We start from the raw sequence: 16,723 nt of genomic DNA, 5'->3' as shown, positions 1-16,723 counted from the left end.
TTCGCAATCCACAAACTTATTGTTGTTGACCTAACCGAATATCGGATTATCATTTGTATATTAAATAACAGTGCATCGTGATGTGATTTTTTGTTAGAATGATCAATTTGCAAGTGCTGTAGATATTAGATAACAAAATTGTTTTTCGAAATTAGTTTTTTGGAGTTCTTTGAATTACACCAGTGTTTTTTTCTTAATGTTTAGCGTAATGCCGTGGTTCCATGTGACTTTCCCGTATTGTGGGGTGCCAAGGACGAGGTATGATCCTGTCCTTGAGACTAGAAGCTCTCGCTTCTGCATATTGCGTGATTAATTTTCTCCAGAAAGCTTTCGTAATTTAGAACCCAAAAATCATTGATCACTCATGCTTTTTGTTTTTACGACTTTCCATTTCATTTAAATATAATACGAGAACCTAGTAGACAAAAACTTTCTTGTGCATATATGTTTCACTAATTAGTAAAAAAGGAATTACTTAAAACGATACCATTTAAAAAGGCGGACGAGTGACATGGCACTGATGAAGCATGTTAAGATGACCGAATTTTATTTTTTTCCATTTATATTTATCAGTATAGTAAATTAGATGTATTTATTAAAAATACAAAGTTGTGTGGATTTTTTTCACTTTAAACGTAGGAACTTACTTATTTAATCAGTTTATTGCACTTTACTTACTCACAACATTGAAACTTTTCTAACGTAATAAGTTTTATAAGGTTTACAATTTTAAAAGTGTAGGCGCGATACAATAATTGATAAAATTTTATTTACTTTACTGGTAAATAGTTCTGATTATGCGTAACAGCTACTCGAAAGATTAAAAATAACAAATTGCAGAATATTTCGTATTTAAAACCTAATTCCTAACATTCTCGTGCTTATAATACCTAAATTGATTTGTAAACTTTTATTGTCACTAACGAAATCTTTGCACAGAATAATGTAATTAAAACATTTATTTACATGTAAATCTGCATAAACAGTAGTTGTATACAATAAAAACCCTTGTAGGTACCTCTATGTATGTGATGTCTTCAAGTGCATCTTTACTAATCTTGTTGCAATGAGTAACAACCCTCGTAACTCACTGATTTTTTTTCCTAATGATTTGCCAACAAATAGAATCATGAAAGTTAAGGAGAAATTATTATTCTAGTTGATACTGTTGTATCATTTTTATTCAATGTTATGATTTTGTTTAATGGTATCTCGTGATCTCAATGATTTGCTTCAACTAATAACTAAAAATTATCATTACGTTATGTGTAAAGAAAAAGGTAGTGTTTACTGCAGGTTTGCTTTTTAGGTCACAAGTCATTCAGTTATTGAAAATTTCATTTTAAAACAATCCCACCTATTTTCATGGTTACTGCTATTGAATCCTCAACGTTTTTTTTTTCTTAATTCGACAAAATTGCTACCTTTACCATATGATTTTGGATCAATTTGGGTAAACAGATTCTAAACAAACTATAAACAGTTCAAGACAAAGCAGTTGTATTTCTTTTTATTTAATAATTGTTCTTATAATATGCGCATTGAGAAATTAATTGATTAAAAAATACCACAAAGTGAAAAGTCATTAAACAGATCACGATTCCCCGTGGAATTCCAAACTCATTCACCTTGTATTTTGAATTTTGTTTTTTGGAATATGTACTTGTTTTGGGTGTAGGCGAGTAGTGATGTAGCATTAAAAACATACGCTATTTTCTCAGTAACCTAAATTGTCGAACGCTTTCTATGTAAAGTTCACCGCAAAACAGGAACGATTAGCGTATTTAAAGTCATTAATACAATCTGGTTTCGTTGTACTATGTAAAATTCACACTGTTTACGTTGTAGAAGGACGAGGTGTACCTGAACTTGGTGCTAGAATACATCCCGGAAACCGTCTACAAGGTGGCTAGGCATTACAGCAAGTCTAAACAAACCATACCAATCAGCTTTATTAAAGTGAGTATTTTTGAGTTAAGTTAAGCTTACAGAATATTTCAAGCATTTTTATTATGGTTGAATTTAAGTCTATTCTGTTAATTTATTTATTTATTATAATTTCATTTCTAGTTGTACATGTACCAGTTATTCCGATCACTGGCATACATTCACTCCCTTGGGATATGTCACCGAGATATCAAGCCGCAAAATTTGCTACTCGATCCGGAGACGGGCGTCCTGAAGTTATGCGACTTTGGAAGCGCCAAGCACTTGATCAAAGGCGAGCCGAATGTCTCGTACATTTGCAGCCGCTATTATCGCGCCCCTGAACTTATCTTCGGTGCGATCGATTACACCACCAAGATCGACGTGTGGAGTGCCGGTTGCGTTCTTGCAGAACTGCTCCTTGGTCAGCCAATCTTTCCAGGCGACTCGGGTGTCGATCAGCTTGTCGAAATCATCAAAGTGTTGGGAACACCGACCAGAGAACAGATAAGGGAAATGAATCCCAACTATACCGAGTTCAAGTTCCCTCAGATCAAATCCCATCCCTGGCAACAGGTACGTTACGTCATTTAAATCACTGTTCTACTTCATCAAGCAAAATCTTACTTAAATTTTATTGTAAAGCTAAGAGAAAGACGTTTTTGATATTTCAGAACGAATGGATTTTTATTATATGTATTAATGTTTTATAATATGTTGCTTTTTACATGTTATATGTTGTCATGCTTCACAATAACCCTTTTAAATTTTTAAATTCGTAATAAAATTACATGATTTTAATAGTGTGTGCAATTCTGTTGTAATTTATTAATTGAAAAAAGTTTTATCCTAAGCCATTTTTCTTAGTTGCATTAGTGTGTTCGTATCATTCCCATAATTTCATCATTTACCATTACAAAAGAAATTTGATGACAGGATCGCTTTCTTTCAACTATTTGCTGGTAAATGAAGGTAATTACAAAACCAACTAATTATGACTTGGAATTTTACTTTAATGTTAATGGAAAAGTTGATCATCGAAGCGACCCTGTCAGTGTGTCTGTCGCAACAACTTCAAACAAGACGATCTGTTACGTTTGCTTCTTTTATTTACTTATTGGTAGTTTAATAAGCACAATACTGACGAACTAACATAGTTTCATTGACGATGTGTCCCCCCTCGTCGTACTTAATGTACTGAAGTATGGTCGTCTGTTTGCAGTCATTGCTGACACGAATGTCACATCCCAAATGCAGTACTGAACATCAAAAGATTCGCGTAAGTGTGTAACTGGTGTGTGCAAGTCGTGCTGTCATAACTTTCGTTCACTAATTTTCAGAAAGTTAAGTAAAAACGAGGGATTGATGAGAAACTGCGTTAATTTATGCGGACTGACCGTTATGCACACAAACGGAAATACTTCTGTTTATAAATCATACGTATTTAAAATATTTTCAGGGTTTTGTATTTGTTGCTAATACTGTTCTAATTCATCAATTCTTCTATGGGTGTTGTATTAACCAACTAATTTGTTAAACCTTTTCATAATAATCGCCAGTCTTCGAGGTACAAATAATATTATTCTTCATTTTAACAGGTATTTAGAGCTCGTACACCTCCCGAGGCTATTGAATTAGTAGCCAGACTGTTAGAATACACTCCGTCATCCCGCATTAGTCCCCTCCAAGCATGTGCACATCCCTTCTTTAACGAACTTCGAGAACCAAACACGCTTCTGCCTAATGGAAATCCCCTACCGCCACTTTTTAACTTCACCGAGCAAGGTAAGTCCGTAAGAGAAGTATTTATTGCAGCGTTCTCCATTATTATAATAAGCTTATAAAATGTAACACATTTTACTTCAACAGATGGCATTTTTGCAAACAATTTTTCTCTGTAGGTCTATTGCGTAGCACAATGGATAAAAATTACTATACTAGGGTAAAAACCGATGGGTTAATAAAAGTTTAAATTCAGATCTTTCAAAATAAACACAGAAAGCTTTTAAATCTTGTAAGCATAACATTCGATATTTAAAAATTTGGTGTCGTTTAAGCTGCGCTATAGTCCTATATTAACGAGTGTACTGAGGCACGTATTGAATATTTGGTTTCTGAAACCAGAATTGATAAAAATATTAATGAAAAATAATTGTTTCAAGAGCTACGCTGGCATAGTCGCATTGATTGTGACATGTTGAAGTTATTTTTCATTGCACGATAATGTTTCTAATAAAAAATCCCAACGAATCCTCCAAAGTACGTGCCGATGTGTACTTTGCACACTGTAAAAAATATGATAGGTTTGTTTCGTTGAAAAAGTGCAAATGAATGTGTAAAGATAAGATGTGCTTTGACCGATTTCATTCTGTTTACAGAGTTAAGCATACAGCCCAGTTTAAATAGTATATTGGTACCACGGAATCAAGAGTCGAGTAACAGTCCACAAGAAGGCGGGGGTGCGGCCGCCGGTTCTGCCGAAACGAATGAACCACAGTCGACCCCCGCTCAAGCGACTGCTTCGGGGGTAGCATAGGTAGTTTAATAGAATGCATTGTGGTTTGGCGTCGCAGCCGCAACCGTTCCATTCGTCTGCGCAGGCGCGCTAGCGTTTGGTTAAAACGGACGCGTGCATCGTCGCCATTCCTTTCTCCTATAAAACTTATCGTTTTTTCATTCACCCTGATGACGCATACTGTCGGTCGTCCCAAACGCCGCAACCCATGTAGCAAAGTGATTAATGTGAGATTGTTGATTGGACAGCTGTACTGTAGAGTAATAAAAAATAGTGTATTGTACAGAATATAATTGTTCATAAGCCGGCATTTTGTATTTTAATGCCATCTATGATTGTTTTTAGTTACTTTTCTTGTCCACCGAGGTTACGTTATTTAATTTTTATTATTAACCGTATATGATGTTAATAATTTGTGTAAGAGTTGCAAAGTCGGCTTTATATGAAAAATTGGTGGTTGCGCTTTCAAAATTTTGAATCGCTTCCGTTCCTTCTCTTCCATTTTTCGTTTGTCATTCGATCGACATGAAAATTAGAGAGCAAATGTCTAAATAAAGAAGAGAAAAAAATTGAAATGCGAAGAACAAACAGGCAATCGGCGCTTAAAGAGAATTTAACAGAAACAAGGATTTGTTTGGCATCCAAACTTATCTTAAGATTTGAGGCAGAGTCTTAATATTCTTTTCTTTGTTTAGTCGTCGTTGTTGTTGTCATCGTAACTAGTGGTATTGTTTTTGTTCTTCAGTTTTGTTTTCATTATGTTTCGTTCGCTGTTGTTGGGTAGGTTGGGTAACGCGGACGGATTAGAGAAATGCGGGCGCAACCTCGGTGACGTACTATCCAAATGGAATTCTAACGGAAACGATCAGTGATACGTTGTTTAGCTCTGACGACTGTACGCAAATACATCTAGAAAGGCCCCCCCTCAATTCGAGTAATTCTTTCCAAATATACCTATGAAAGATTGCCACGGAAACATGGTATACAATTAAATATTAGAAGTAGGTATATAAATAACAATATTTATCTCCATTAGGGACCTTTTAAGATGACACGTGTACACATAACATACATATGTATAATTTTAGAAAAGTGTAACTAATTAAAGTAGATCTTTTAATTAATTGATTTGAGTCTTATGTAAGTGGTTTTAACATTGATTATAAAATGTTTTTTAAGGGATTAAATTTTATATTATTTATATTCTGGTGTGTTGGATGATTCCCACTGTTTACTACTGCTATTACAACTACTACTACTGTTGCTACTACTACTACTACTCCTACTTCACTTTACTGTTTTTACTACTACTATCGTATTAAACGGTAACTTCCTGGTAGTGACTGGAAGGAACGGAATTGTTCATTGGACAGTGTTGAATAATTGGTTTAGTGTACGTTCGAAATAATTTCGTCGAGTGTTTTCTAATGATTGGTGACATGAACGTGAAAACCATTCTCACTGCGTCGCTTCAGCTTTAGAGGGAAATGTTTCAATTGTTAAAATAATAATTATAAAATAGAGGACTAGCTAACTTAGTGCTGCGAGCAAGAGCATGTGGTGTTTATCACTTTGCGCGCCTACTACTTTTAATTAATTAAATAATTACAATAAATTATTTAAAAAAGCGACTAGAGTTCCGATATGTGCACTTGGCCAAACATTTTTAACATACTTAATATATGCGCATGTTATTATCACATTTTTACTTATGGGCTTGCTGCTCGTTAATTCATTGAATTCCGATTGTTAGCCTCACACAATCAAAATTGGAATCAAAGTATTTATTTTCTTGTTTACATCCAACTAAAAATGTTTTTTAAATAAGTTATCTACCCAGGTCTTTTAAAGTTAATTTTTTTTTGCTTATTTCAAAACTATCATCTTCTGTTATATTTATTAGAAAAATAATGAAACATATCGCCATTTGTTGCAGGTCCAATAAAAAAAAACTAATTGGTAGTAATAGAACACTCAAAGATACTGCATCTTTGGCTTACGTATATTAAAAATGAATGTTTCACGAAGCAGTATCTTTTAAGTCAACCAGTTACTATATTAAAATAGCAAACTTTAAATTTTATGCAAGTAGTTTCAATAAATAATCTCTTTTGCTTCTAAAAAGTCATACATATTGTGTAAAGAGTGACTTGACAATTTCCTTTCTTTTTCCACATTTCAATTAAATTATTGATGGTGTTCTAGTAAATATACAATATTTACCTATTTATTAAGTGATCGTAACAAACTCAAACTTGGAATCGTAGTAAAAGTCACCTGCATTCTATGAATGCACTTATTGTAATCCTTGTTTTGTTCAATTTCTGGAAGCATACATGCATGTAGCTTTGGGTTGTATAGTTTTAACAGTAAGTGTATTTATCTTAGATTATACATATATGGTACTTTTGGCAGTACCTACACATAGATCACCAAGAATAAATGTATATAGAGGACACTCTTGTTTTATTATGGTGAACTACTACATTCAATATTCTTTTGGAAATTGAAGTTACTGTTACTGTTTCACAATACATACGTTTTGGAAAACACTTCTGTATAGAATAAACTTGAGATTGGTTCACCTCCAATAATTTGTTCTCATATTAGAAATATTGGCAATAAGATGGTAAAATGTTAATTTCTGTTTCTAATCTAATAAGTATGTGCTTAATTAAATCCATTTTTATTTGATGGAAATTCATGTGAAATTGAAAATTAAAACGTTTGTAATTTCAACAAATTTTGTTGTTTATTTAGCATGTTTTGCCACTTTGAAAAAAAAATTGTAACTTCTGAAGAAGCCAAAAAGTGGTGAAACATATTAAAGGGACAATAAATTTTGTGGAAGTTATATGCAAGTGTTTTAACTTTTAGTAGACACATAAGAAAAGTTTACTTTAACATTGAAAATAAAAATAATAACTAGATTTCGCCATTACCAAACAGTAATTTTCAGTTGTAATTTTACGAAACTTTCTTAAAATAATTACCATTTCAGGTAAATTCCGCTTCGTAATTTTTTCCAGCAAACTTGAGATCACTTGTATACTTCACAATGTGTCAAGTCGCGATTTTTTCCTCCTTGGTAAGTGTTTTAAATCTACCTTTAATCTTAAGTGTGCTGGTGACCTCAGGTGATTTAATCGCCCCGAAAATTGTATTTTACGGACGCTAATCCAAATATTCTTCGATTTCTGACGAATTTTAATAATAATTAGTGTAAATTTGTAAATAATCATTTGAAATCGTTAAGATTATTATTTTGGTTGTTATTTATTGCAGTTAAGTTACGATAATTATCATTCTGTGTATGTATCGAGCAGGAAATATTAATTACTAAGACACTTAACTTTAGTGCGTCATTTCACTAACGTTTAGATTGTTTTTTAGATCGATGTTGAAAGCTGTAAATATTTCATGCTTGAAATGTATGTTTATGAAAACTGCAGTCTATTTAAAATAATTAAAACTGATAAGAACAATTGCCTTTATTATTTAGTTTTACTTAAGACAGAATAATATTGGTTGGAGAACGTAACAATTATAAATTTTTAACCCAGTAAAACTTTACGCATCATATGGCTTTTCGATAGTTGTACATCATAACAGCTTCCTCCTTGAATGCATTTTGAAGAACACAAATATTGTAACAATGGTATTCGGTACTTTCCACAAAAGTCGACGAATTTTATGTGTTCCACCCTATTGTCAAAATACACTCCTGCAATTTCACATGTATGTTTTTATCCGTTAACAGACTTCCAGTAGTAAAAAATTGCTTATTACCATCAAGGGCTTTTTATAAGAAAATAGGAGTATACTAAAGTTCGAATTTCTAATTATTCAAATTCTGATTTGGAATCGATTACTATGTCACTCAAATAGTTCAAAGATAATTTCCATTAATTACTTAAAATGAAGCAATTTGATGTGATATAGCTTTATACTCGTAGAGGCATCATGAACATATGAATTTTTTAATTAAATATGTAAAATGTTATAAATCTTACCCTGACAATTAGGATTAACACACCTATGACCACTCTCCAAGTAGGCAGTTAATGTTTGCGGAATTTCCCATTTCTTTATTTTTAAATTGTGAAGTTTAATTGTTCGCGCCGCTAATTCTAATAGGGATGCTGGATTATAAGTCATATCACTTACAAATCGAACCACCAAAGGATTATCTCTCAAACTTAACTAGAAATAAAAATTGTTTTTAATGAATTTATACGCATTTCATTTAAATGCAAAAACTTACTTCAGTTAAGTTCTTTAAAAGAACTATCTCCGGAGGTAATGTTCTTAAATGGTTTTTGTGTAATAATAAAGACTTCAAATGTTTTAATTGAGTTATGTTAGATGGAAGGCATTCTATTTGGTTATCGCACAATACTAAAGCGTGTAACATCTTCAACTGACCAACACTTGCGGGAATTTCCGTTAATGCGTTACCACCCATCGATAATATTTGAAGGCTGCATAACATCATAGTTCGACAAATGCTTGCGTTAATTTTTATATTTTCTTTCCATATTTACTATTCTTGTACAAAAAGTATACTTACTTGCTAAGCTTTCCAATATTCCGTGAGATAGACGTTATTTTATTTCCCCCGAGATATAAATACTTTAAATTGATCAAATCCAGTATCTGCTCAGGAAACTCTGTGAAACAATTACCATTCAGATTTAATTCTCGACAACTGTAATTTACACTGAACGTTTTCGGTAATGACTCGTTTGTCAGATTATTATTTCTTGCTGTAAAGGTTGTTAAGTTGCAACACTTAAATATATCGGGCAAAACTGTAAGTCCATTGCTACTAATATCCAAAGTTTTTAAATTGTTAAATTTAAGCAGAGGTTCTGGGAATAGCTCAAAGTGATTATGGTGTATAGATATGTTCTCAATCTCATCGTATGTCTTCTTGTTATTAATTAATATGTCTTCTAAATATTTTGTAAAACTGTCACCATCAAGCGACAAGTACGAAAAATCCAGAGTTTTATTAGCGCTATCATTATCACTACTATCAGATGTATAATTCTCCATCCCAACAACACTACTACAATTGAATACAGCTTAAACTAAAATTTTAAGTAATATAATTCTTTCAAGTAATGTTTATTTTTAAAAGATAAGGTTTGAACTATTGACACTTCACCATTTTCTTTCTTTAAAGACCTTGTATTTGGAATATAGGTCATTCATGTTATCAACCAGTTACTTGTGATTTCGTTTTTTTTTTTCAAAAAATGAAATGCAACTTTCTACTGATAGTCTTTATTTACAGATGATAAAACAAATTACATGTATTGATCTTAACGAGCTGGGTACCATTTTTCCAAGACTTCACTGTACTTTCTTCGTTCTATAAAAATTAACTTTACTAGTCACTGGCAAACAAACAATAAAAAGATAAACAAATTACCGAATTTGGGAAAGTCTTCTGGGTGTAATAATATGTAATGACGCATTATAGCGTCTTTCTCAGCAAAATATTCATCTCTCAATTTGTCGAAATAGTTTCCTAAAAACACTCCTGCTACTGTCATAAGGGCATGTATTTGAACACCTAAAAAGTTATTTAACTTCAACAGCTTCTTATCACTATTGTAGGATAGCAAGTACCGCTCATAATTGGTCTCTTAGCTACCCAATTTCCAGTACAAGTAGCTACAAAACCAACAATTCCGCCAGTAACTGGATACCAAAATTTATTTAACAGTGGTTGTTCTACATGGCCTTCAAATAAATCCAAAGGGCTTTCAGCAATCTTAGGTCCAGTGTTTTTTCCGACAGTCATGTCCCTTTTTAGAATATGTTCACGAATATTATATTAATTCAACACTTTGTATACGGTGATGTAACCTCACTAATTAATAAGTATTATCAAATACCTTATTATGTAAACTAACATTCATAGATATTGTGTAGGCTCATAAGGTATTTTCAAAAGTACTGAATTGCCTTCCTTATTCTTATTAGGAAATAGAATCAACTGAACCAAATCAATTTGGTAAAAATATTACTCTTTCTTTTCCGGCTTAGAAATAATTAATTGACTAATTACAGCTTTTCATGTTAGAATAATTACATAAGCATAAGAATTGTTATATGAAATTTATTGTCTGTCTTTAGTTACATCGATATCGATGATCAGAGACTTATTATATGTTATAGAGGTCAATGGTTATGAGTTTACACCTTCACCATGGTCAATCTATGTTTTTGTATTATGTGAGATTATTCTATGGTGTGAGAACATAACCTTGTAGTTTGTAGCGTATTACAATGTTTTAGCAAATTTATACCTAATTTTTGTATACCTTTAATTTAATTTAAATTAATCTGACCGTTATTCCAATAGGACCATAAATTCTAGATTAATCATGTGTAATTGCTCATTAAATGATTGTAGTAGTAATCCGGAGGTTGGAAGTCCTTTTACTGTAAAAAATTACAGTGTAACGGCCAGGGTAAGTGTGTAATAACATCATAACATTACAGATATTAAATTGGACATTAAGATTAAAAATTATTATAAATAATCTATTAATTTAATTATTACAGTATTTGTTAGTTACGAATTGTTTCGAGGCATAGAAAGAGACTACTAGATCCTCTTCTGTGATAAAAAGGAAGCTATAGTGTCGATTTTTGAAAAAAATATTGTTAGGGGATGTATTCAGTTTGTATTTTTGCAGCTTCATAATGAATGCCAACACATTAAGCCCTCCTACCTAAAAACAAGTAATTTAATTACACGTCTTCCTATGTCCCATGTGCCATTCTGTTTTTGAATTTAAATGATTCTAACCCTCTTTTTGAAAAGTGAAATTCTAATAAAGGAATTATAACTGCTAGTGCTGATTGACGATGAGAATAGTTTTACAGTACAGTGGGTTGTCTATATGAAGGACTAGCAATCACGAACAGTGTTNTGATATGAAAACATGTTAAATAAAATCCTACCTTTCTTTACAAGTAAGTGCAGTCTAAAATGCTCTCACAGTAGCAAATTGTTGGGAATGCTGAAACAAAAAGGATATTGTTTTAGCTACACTTTGATCATAAACTAAACCAAAAAATGTAATGTAATGAAATACAAATATAAAATAATCAGTAAATATATAATAAGTATAAATCTGTTCAAAATAATTGTGGGTATTTAAACAAGGTCTCTAGTGTATGCAATTCTCAATTTTATTTTAAATTATTTTGATAAAAGAAGATCCTTATACTTATTAAAATTTTTTATAACTAATCAATAAGCTCCTAAATTTTATATTTCTTAGATTTTACTACCACGAATACACATCAGTAATTGAAGTAGGCACTATTAATAGAAAGAGCTGTAAAAATACATTATTACCATTTAGTTACTTTGTTACTAACATGTGTTCCTTCTATTATGGATATTGGGTTCCAGCGGAGATCTGAAACAGGGGTAATGATAGTTTAATAACGAATACTGCTTTTATTAAATTTATTAGTTATTGCATGTATTCTTACCTAAATCAAATGCATGACGTTCCACCAAGATCAAGAAAAGATGAGGGAAAAACAAACTGAACGAATAACACCATTGTATAGTTGGACTAGTAGCTTCCAAATAAACTTTAATATGCCCTCATTCAATCATCTAACTGTAGAAACAACGTAGCAATGGACAAGGAAAATACTCGAATTACGTATACTAGCTAAAACACACTTTAAATCAACAACATCAACACCAAATATTAAATAAAATTTTAAAAATATCTTAGGACTGTAACCTCAATAAATCCCATAGGTGGATTGATAATCATAGACAAATTAATATTAAGTGAGCACATTGAAGTTTGGGGGAACATCTGTGGTTTGGTTCAATGAGTGAACATTAATTGTTCCATAGATAGACAATTCATAGGTAAGAATTGTTCCTTCTATGCCTATGTTCTATGCTTATCTATGGTTCACGATTGCAGTAACGGCAACTGCCATAACCTTAAAAAGGTTTGAAATTATTAAAATAATTAATTATGAGTTTGTTAGAAAATCAAGTCTATAATAGCAGTTTTTTAAAAAGAAAAATAAAATTCTCAAAAATTGAAACCAGTACTGTGCATATCATCGGTAAAAAATGTGAAGTCGACAAAGTGAAACAGCATTCTAATAATAACAGTTTTTGCAGTCCCTATAATTGTTTTTTGACTAAACATTTAAGTGGATTTTCCAAATTGAAAACGATCGTTTCATTAACTCTTTGTGGATGTAACTTAAATACATTGCCGTGTTGTTTGAGCAAATTTAACATAAAGGAACTTAACCTATCGCATAATAATTTCTTTGAAGTGCCAGAAACATTAATCAACTGTAGAAAGCTGGAAAAATTAGACTTGTCTTGGAATAAGTTACAGAAATTTGACGAGCCAGCATTTGTTCAAAGATTATGTTGTTTAAATTTAGAACACAATGATATGAAAGACATACCCGAGTGGATTCTAAATGTAAGGAGCTTCAATTTAGAAGAACTTTACTACAGTTTCAATAAAGTACAAGATTTCTCAAGTGCAAATTTTCATAAAATTAGTCATTATGAATTGAAAATACTTGATTTGCAAAACTGTTACTTAATTGATGATGACATTAAGTTTTTGAAATCAGTTAGAACTTTAAAGAGCCTTAATATTAGCAATAATAGAGATAGTATTAATTTAAATAGATTCACCAAATGTGATGCATTGTTCAATAAACCATTATGGTGTAATACCTTAACGGTTCTTAGACTACGCCAACTACAATTATCAATGCTACCTGTGGAAATTAATTCTCTCGCTTCTTTGGAAGAGTTAGAAATTTCTGAAAATTGTTTAATGTGGTTACCGGAACACTTATGTGATTTAAAAAAATTAAAATCGTTGGATGTGTCAAATAATCGTCTTGTAGGACTTCCAAAGAACTTTACAAAATTAAGAAGTTTACAAACTTTAAAAGCTGCTCACAATCAGATAACTACATTATACAATTTACATTTATTAACTAATCTTGGTTATATAGATTTGTATCATAATGAACTAGACATCTTTAGTGAAGTAAATACAAATTCATTGAAGTATATAGATTTAGAAGTTAATTGTTTTTCTACTAAAGACATGGTGTATCTTAGTTTATACGAGTACGAAAGTAAAAAAACGGCATTAAGAAATTTACTCTTCGAAAACAGAACTGATGGCCCCAAAGCAGTTGGCAACTGTACTGAAGACGACGCTAGTTTATCCGAATATAGTGATTCGTCTAGCGACATAGTTTATGAAGATACACATTGTACAAGTAGTAATCATTACAACGAAGTAGATAACTGGGATGACGAAAAATCTGTTTACTCCGATAACGGATGTACAGAATCTGATAACGAATGGAAAGGCTCTGATACCAGTAATTTTAAAACAAGAAACATAATTACCTTCAAAAAATGGCCGTCCTACTTGTTTGAAGATGCGATAGAATAATTTTAATTTACTGATCAAATGTTATCAGCACGCATTACAGTTACATTAATAAGTTTTATTTTGACAGCATTTTTTATGTATTTTAAATTTAGCGCCGTTTGTATTAATTTTCTAAAAAATATATTGCAATTTTATTTTAAAAGAAATGCAAGTTTTGTTAATACCTTATTTCTAATAAAGTTATATTCCGATAATCATATAATCTTTCCTACACATTATTTGAAAGTTAAATTTTAGCATTGTATTTTTAAAATCCTTTACTTACAGCGCGTTTATTTTTATAGGAAGATAATCGCGAAAAAAGCTCAAAATAATTCTTCTAAAATTAATAAATGACTTTATTTGCTATAAGTAATTATGGAATATGTAATAATTGTTTAACTAAAGCTACACTGGCTTATGTTTTCATTTTGCAAAAATACACAAAATTAGTAGACGTAAACAAGTAACCTCGTTAATGTAAATTATTTCATTCAATTTCAAACGCTTTAAAAGATCGCCAGTACAATATTGTACATTTACGAAAAAAGAAATATCCTTTCTCGTATTAACTAGACTACAGAAAACAAAAAAATAATCAAGATTATTTACGGAGTTTTTTTCCAAAATTAATTCAAAACATTTGAGCCGCCATATCGTCAGCACTTATTCCTAGCAATGCCAAGTCATCGTTGGGGTCATCTGGAGGAAGAGGAGGCGGTTGTAGTGGCATCGTGTGCTCGACGCTAGGAGGCGGAGGTGGCATCATATGTGGAGGAGGCGGTAAAGGAGGTACCTCGGTCCCCATGTCCATGGCATTCACGTCCGCACTATAGTCATACATTGAATGCTGTCCGTACATCAAGTCGTAATCCATGTTAGAATAGGAGCCGTATGACATCGACATGTCAGAACCCTGCTGTTGATCGGGATAAATGAAGTTAAGAGCGTCCTGCGCGAAAGAATAAGTTAACATTTTCCGACAAATTACTATGAAACAAATGTTAGCGCTATATTCATAAAAAAGGTAAAATCGCAGAACTCTAACTTTAACGAAGTTCTGATTATATTAACTGTTCTACCGTTTTGTCGGTGTGTTTGTTAATCACTCAGTTAACCGCGGAAAAAATGGTCAAAAATTTTACTTTTCCGTTACAGTTTGTAAAAGAAAGGCGCTCTATTTGGCTACGGTTTTACAAAATTGCATCCGACTTTATTAGCGGTTTAAAAGATATCAACAAATGAAAATTTCCTTGTAAACATAAATAGTCATGATAGAATGTTCTGGAAGTAGTGGACTAATAAAACATGTAATTCTTAGTCCTACTTTCGATAACTAGGACGTTATCATTTAATCAGAATTTTTAATTAAAAACTGCTAATTTTTATGTACTCAATTAAACAATTTCAATTACTTTTTACATTTTAACTTTAACGGCATGTGTAAAGTGCTATGCACTCAACTTTAATTGTTCAATAAACAGTTAAAATAGAAAAAGTTACCAATTACCATTGCGAATTCATTAAAATAGTAAATACCTGAAAATCTTGGGGTAAATGGTCTCCGTGTTTAGTCACCGTTGGGAAAGGCGGTGGTAGGGCTATCTTTTCTCCCTCAGTTCGTTGCTCCTGCTGTCCATTTGCTTTTGGTTGAGACATTCCCAACTTCTTTTCTTCACTTTTCTTTGACTTCCGATCATCATCGTTAGCTTTTTCAGATATTTTTGGAGGTGACGGTACGCGCGGTTGCGCTAGAGAAGGAGGTGGCGGAGGCGGCTCCATTATTGGCGGTATTGTCGATAATTTGGGGAAACAAACGACATCCGGATCAGGGATAAAAGCCCGCGCCAAGTTACCTGGTTGAAATCGCGTTTGACGAGGTTGGTCATAATCTTCTTTCTTTATTTCTTTTTCAGGTTTTTCTTCTGGTTTTTTGTTTTTGAACAACGGCATACGACCTATGAATGGCAGTTTTTTGTATGGAGGAGGTGGTGGTGGTTTCTTCATTTTCTTACTTGAGTCAGTTTCATGACTAGAGGATCGATTGCTTCTTTTTGNTTTGTCCTAATGTTCGATTTCGGTTCCCGAAAAAAACCCATGTATAGCTACCTGTCGATCGTATTGGGAACCGAAATAGAACTTCGGCCAAATATTTTTGCTTAATTCATCGATAAGTGATAACTGATAATATAGAATAAATAGTAAGTGATACACAGAGCTCCCGTTTACTTTATTTTTGCCAAAAAATTATTATTTATGGTGTTTTTACGTTTTTTTGGTCAAAATTCACCCACGTATATGAACTAAAATCGAACTTTTGTTGAAAATAAATAGTAAGTGATACACAGAGCTCCCGTTTACTTTATTTTTGCCAAAAAATTATTATTTATGGTGTCTTTACGTTTTTTTGGTCAAAATTCACCCACGTATATGAACTAAAATCGAACTTTTGTTGAAAATTTTTGCTTAATTTATCAATAAATCACGTCTAATATCAAATATTACTTAATAAATGGTCTAAATATGCTCGCGCTAGTTAAAGGGAGAGTATATTTTGTTTTATAACGTGTTTTTACGTTTTTTTGGTCAAAATTCACCCACGTATATGAACTAAAATCGAACTTTTGTTGAAAATTTTTGCTTAATTCATCAATAAATCACGTCTAATATCATATATTATTTAATAAATAATCTAAATACCCTCGAAATGCGTTCTTTTATGTATAAGATTTTAAAATTCAACTTTTACTTAAAATTTTTGCTTAATTATTCAATAAATTACTTCTATTTTAAAGGTTATTCA

General features: G+C 31.9%; 5 protein-coding genes and 1 long non-coding RNA gene across 16 annotated transcripts in view; 2 read left to right on the top strand and 4 right to left on the bottom strand.

Moving 5' to 3' along the window:
- Positions 1 to 6,897, top strand: part of LOC108740221 (protein kinase shaggy) — a 40,368-nt gene extending 33,471 nt beyond the window's left edge. For 8 of the 10 annotated variants that reach the window (XM_025973962.1, XM_025973963.1, XM_025973958.1 and 5 more), the window contains 5 exons: positions 205 to 258; positions 1,849 to 1,959; positions 2,071 to 2,502; positions 3,525 to 3,711; positions 4,305 to 6,897. In XM_025973962.1, the coding sequence (XP_025829747.1) occupies positions 205 to 258; positions 1,849 to 1,959; positions 2,071 to 2,502; positions 3,525 to 3,711; positions 4,305 to 4,462 (942 nt within the window). In that variant the 3' untranslated portion in view covers positions 4,463 to 6,897. The remainder of the gene's footprint in view (positions 1 to 204; positions 259 to 1,848; positions 1,960 to 2,070; positions 2,503 to 3,524; positions 3,712 to 4,304) is intronic. The other 2 variants (XM_025973965.1, XM_025973960.1) reach the window with 1 other exon arrangement.
- A 1,020-nt stretch (positions 6,898 to 7,917) lies between these two features.
- On the bottom strand, positions 7,918 to 9,621 carry LOC108740219 (leucine-rich repeat-containing protein 58). Of its 2 annotated transcripts, none has more exons than XM_018474449.1 (4): positions 9,012 to 9,621; positions 8,706 to 8,949; positions 8,455 to 8,644; positions 7,918 to 8,165 (listed from the first exon to the last, which is right to left on the bottom strand). In XM_018474449.1, exons 1-4 carry the CDS (start codon positions 9,497 to 9,499, stop codon positions 7,996 to 7,998), a joined length of 1,092 nt encoding a protein of 363 aa, XP_018329951.1. In that variant the 5' UTR covers positions 9,500 to 9,621; the 3' UTR covers positions 7,918 to 7,995. The 2 variants fall into 2 exon arrangements, with proteins under 2 accessions (XP_018329951.1, XP_018329952.1); XM_018474450.1 differs by having other exon boundaries at positions 8,706 to 8,922.
- A 93-nt stretch (positions 9,622 to 9,714) lies between these two features.
- On the bottom strand, positions 9,715 to 10,345 carry LOC108740222 (NADH dehydrogenase [ubiquinone] 1 subunit C2). The gene is made up of 3 exons (XM_018474456.2): positions 10,079 to 10,345; positions 9,879 to 10,022; positions 9,715 to 9,818 (listed from the first exon to the last, which is right to left on the bottom strand). The coding sequence occupies exons 1-3, from the start codon at positions 10,251 to 10,253 to the stop codon at positions 9,769 to 9,771; spliced, it is 369 nt and encodes a 122-aa protein (XP_018329958.1). The 5' UTR covers positions 10,254 to 10,345; the 3' UTR covers positions 9,715 to 9,768.
- A 1,046-nt stretch (positions 10,346 to 11,391) lies between these two features.
- Positions 11,392 to 12,229, bottom strand: LOC108740194. The gene is made up of 3 exons (XR_001938296.2): positions 11,963 to 12,229; positions 11,823 to 11,886; positions 11,392 to 11,481 (listed from the first exon to the last, which is right to left on the bottom strand). It is a non-coding gene; the product is annotated as an uncharacterized LOC108740194 (long non-coding RNA).
- A 196-nt stretch (positions 12,230 to 12,425) lies between these two features.
- On the top strand, positions 12,426 to 14,151 carry LOC108740229 (malignant fibrous histiocytoma-amplified sequence 1 homolog). The gene has a single exon (XM_018474471.1). The coding sequence runs from the start codon at positions 12,472 to 12,474 to the stop codon at positions 13,939 to 13,941; it is 1,470 nt and encodes a 489-aa protein (XP_018329973.1). The 5' UTR covers positions 12,426 to 12,471; the 3' UTR covers positions 13,942 to 14,151.
- A 114-nt stretch (positions 14,152 to 14,265) lies between these two features.
- The window catches only part of LOC108740176 (zinc finger matrin-type protein CG9776), a 13,934-nt gene continuing 11,476 nt past the window's right edge, over positions 14,266 to 16,723 (bottom strand). The window contains exons 13-14 of the mRNA XM_025973950.1: positions 15,460 to 15,984; positions 14,266 to 14,872 (exon numbers count right to left, since the gene is read on the bottom strand). Of these exons, the coding sequence (XP_025829735.1) occupies positions 14,555 to 14,872; positions 15,460 to 15,984 (843 nt within the window). The 3' untranslated portion in view covers positions 14,266 to 14,554. The remainder of the gene's footprint in view (positions 14,873 to 15,459; positions 15,985 to 16,723) is intronic.

The sequence above is a fragment of the Agrilus planipennis genome, unplaced genomic scaffold, assembly GCF_000699045.2.
Source record: "Agrilus planipennis isolate EAB-ADULT unplaced genomic scaffold, Apla_2.0 scaffold158, whole genome shotgun sequence".
Taxonomy (NCBI): Eukaryota; Metazoa; Arthropoda; class Insecta; order Coleoptera; family Buprestidae; genus Agrilus; species Agrilus planipennis.
Note: the sequence above shows the minus strand (reverse complement) of the source record. Positions and strands in the feature narration are given on the sequence as shown.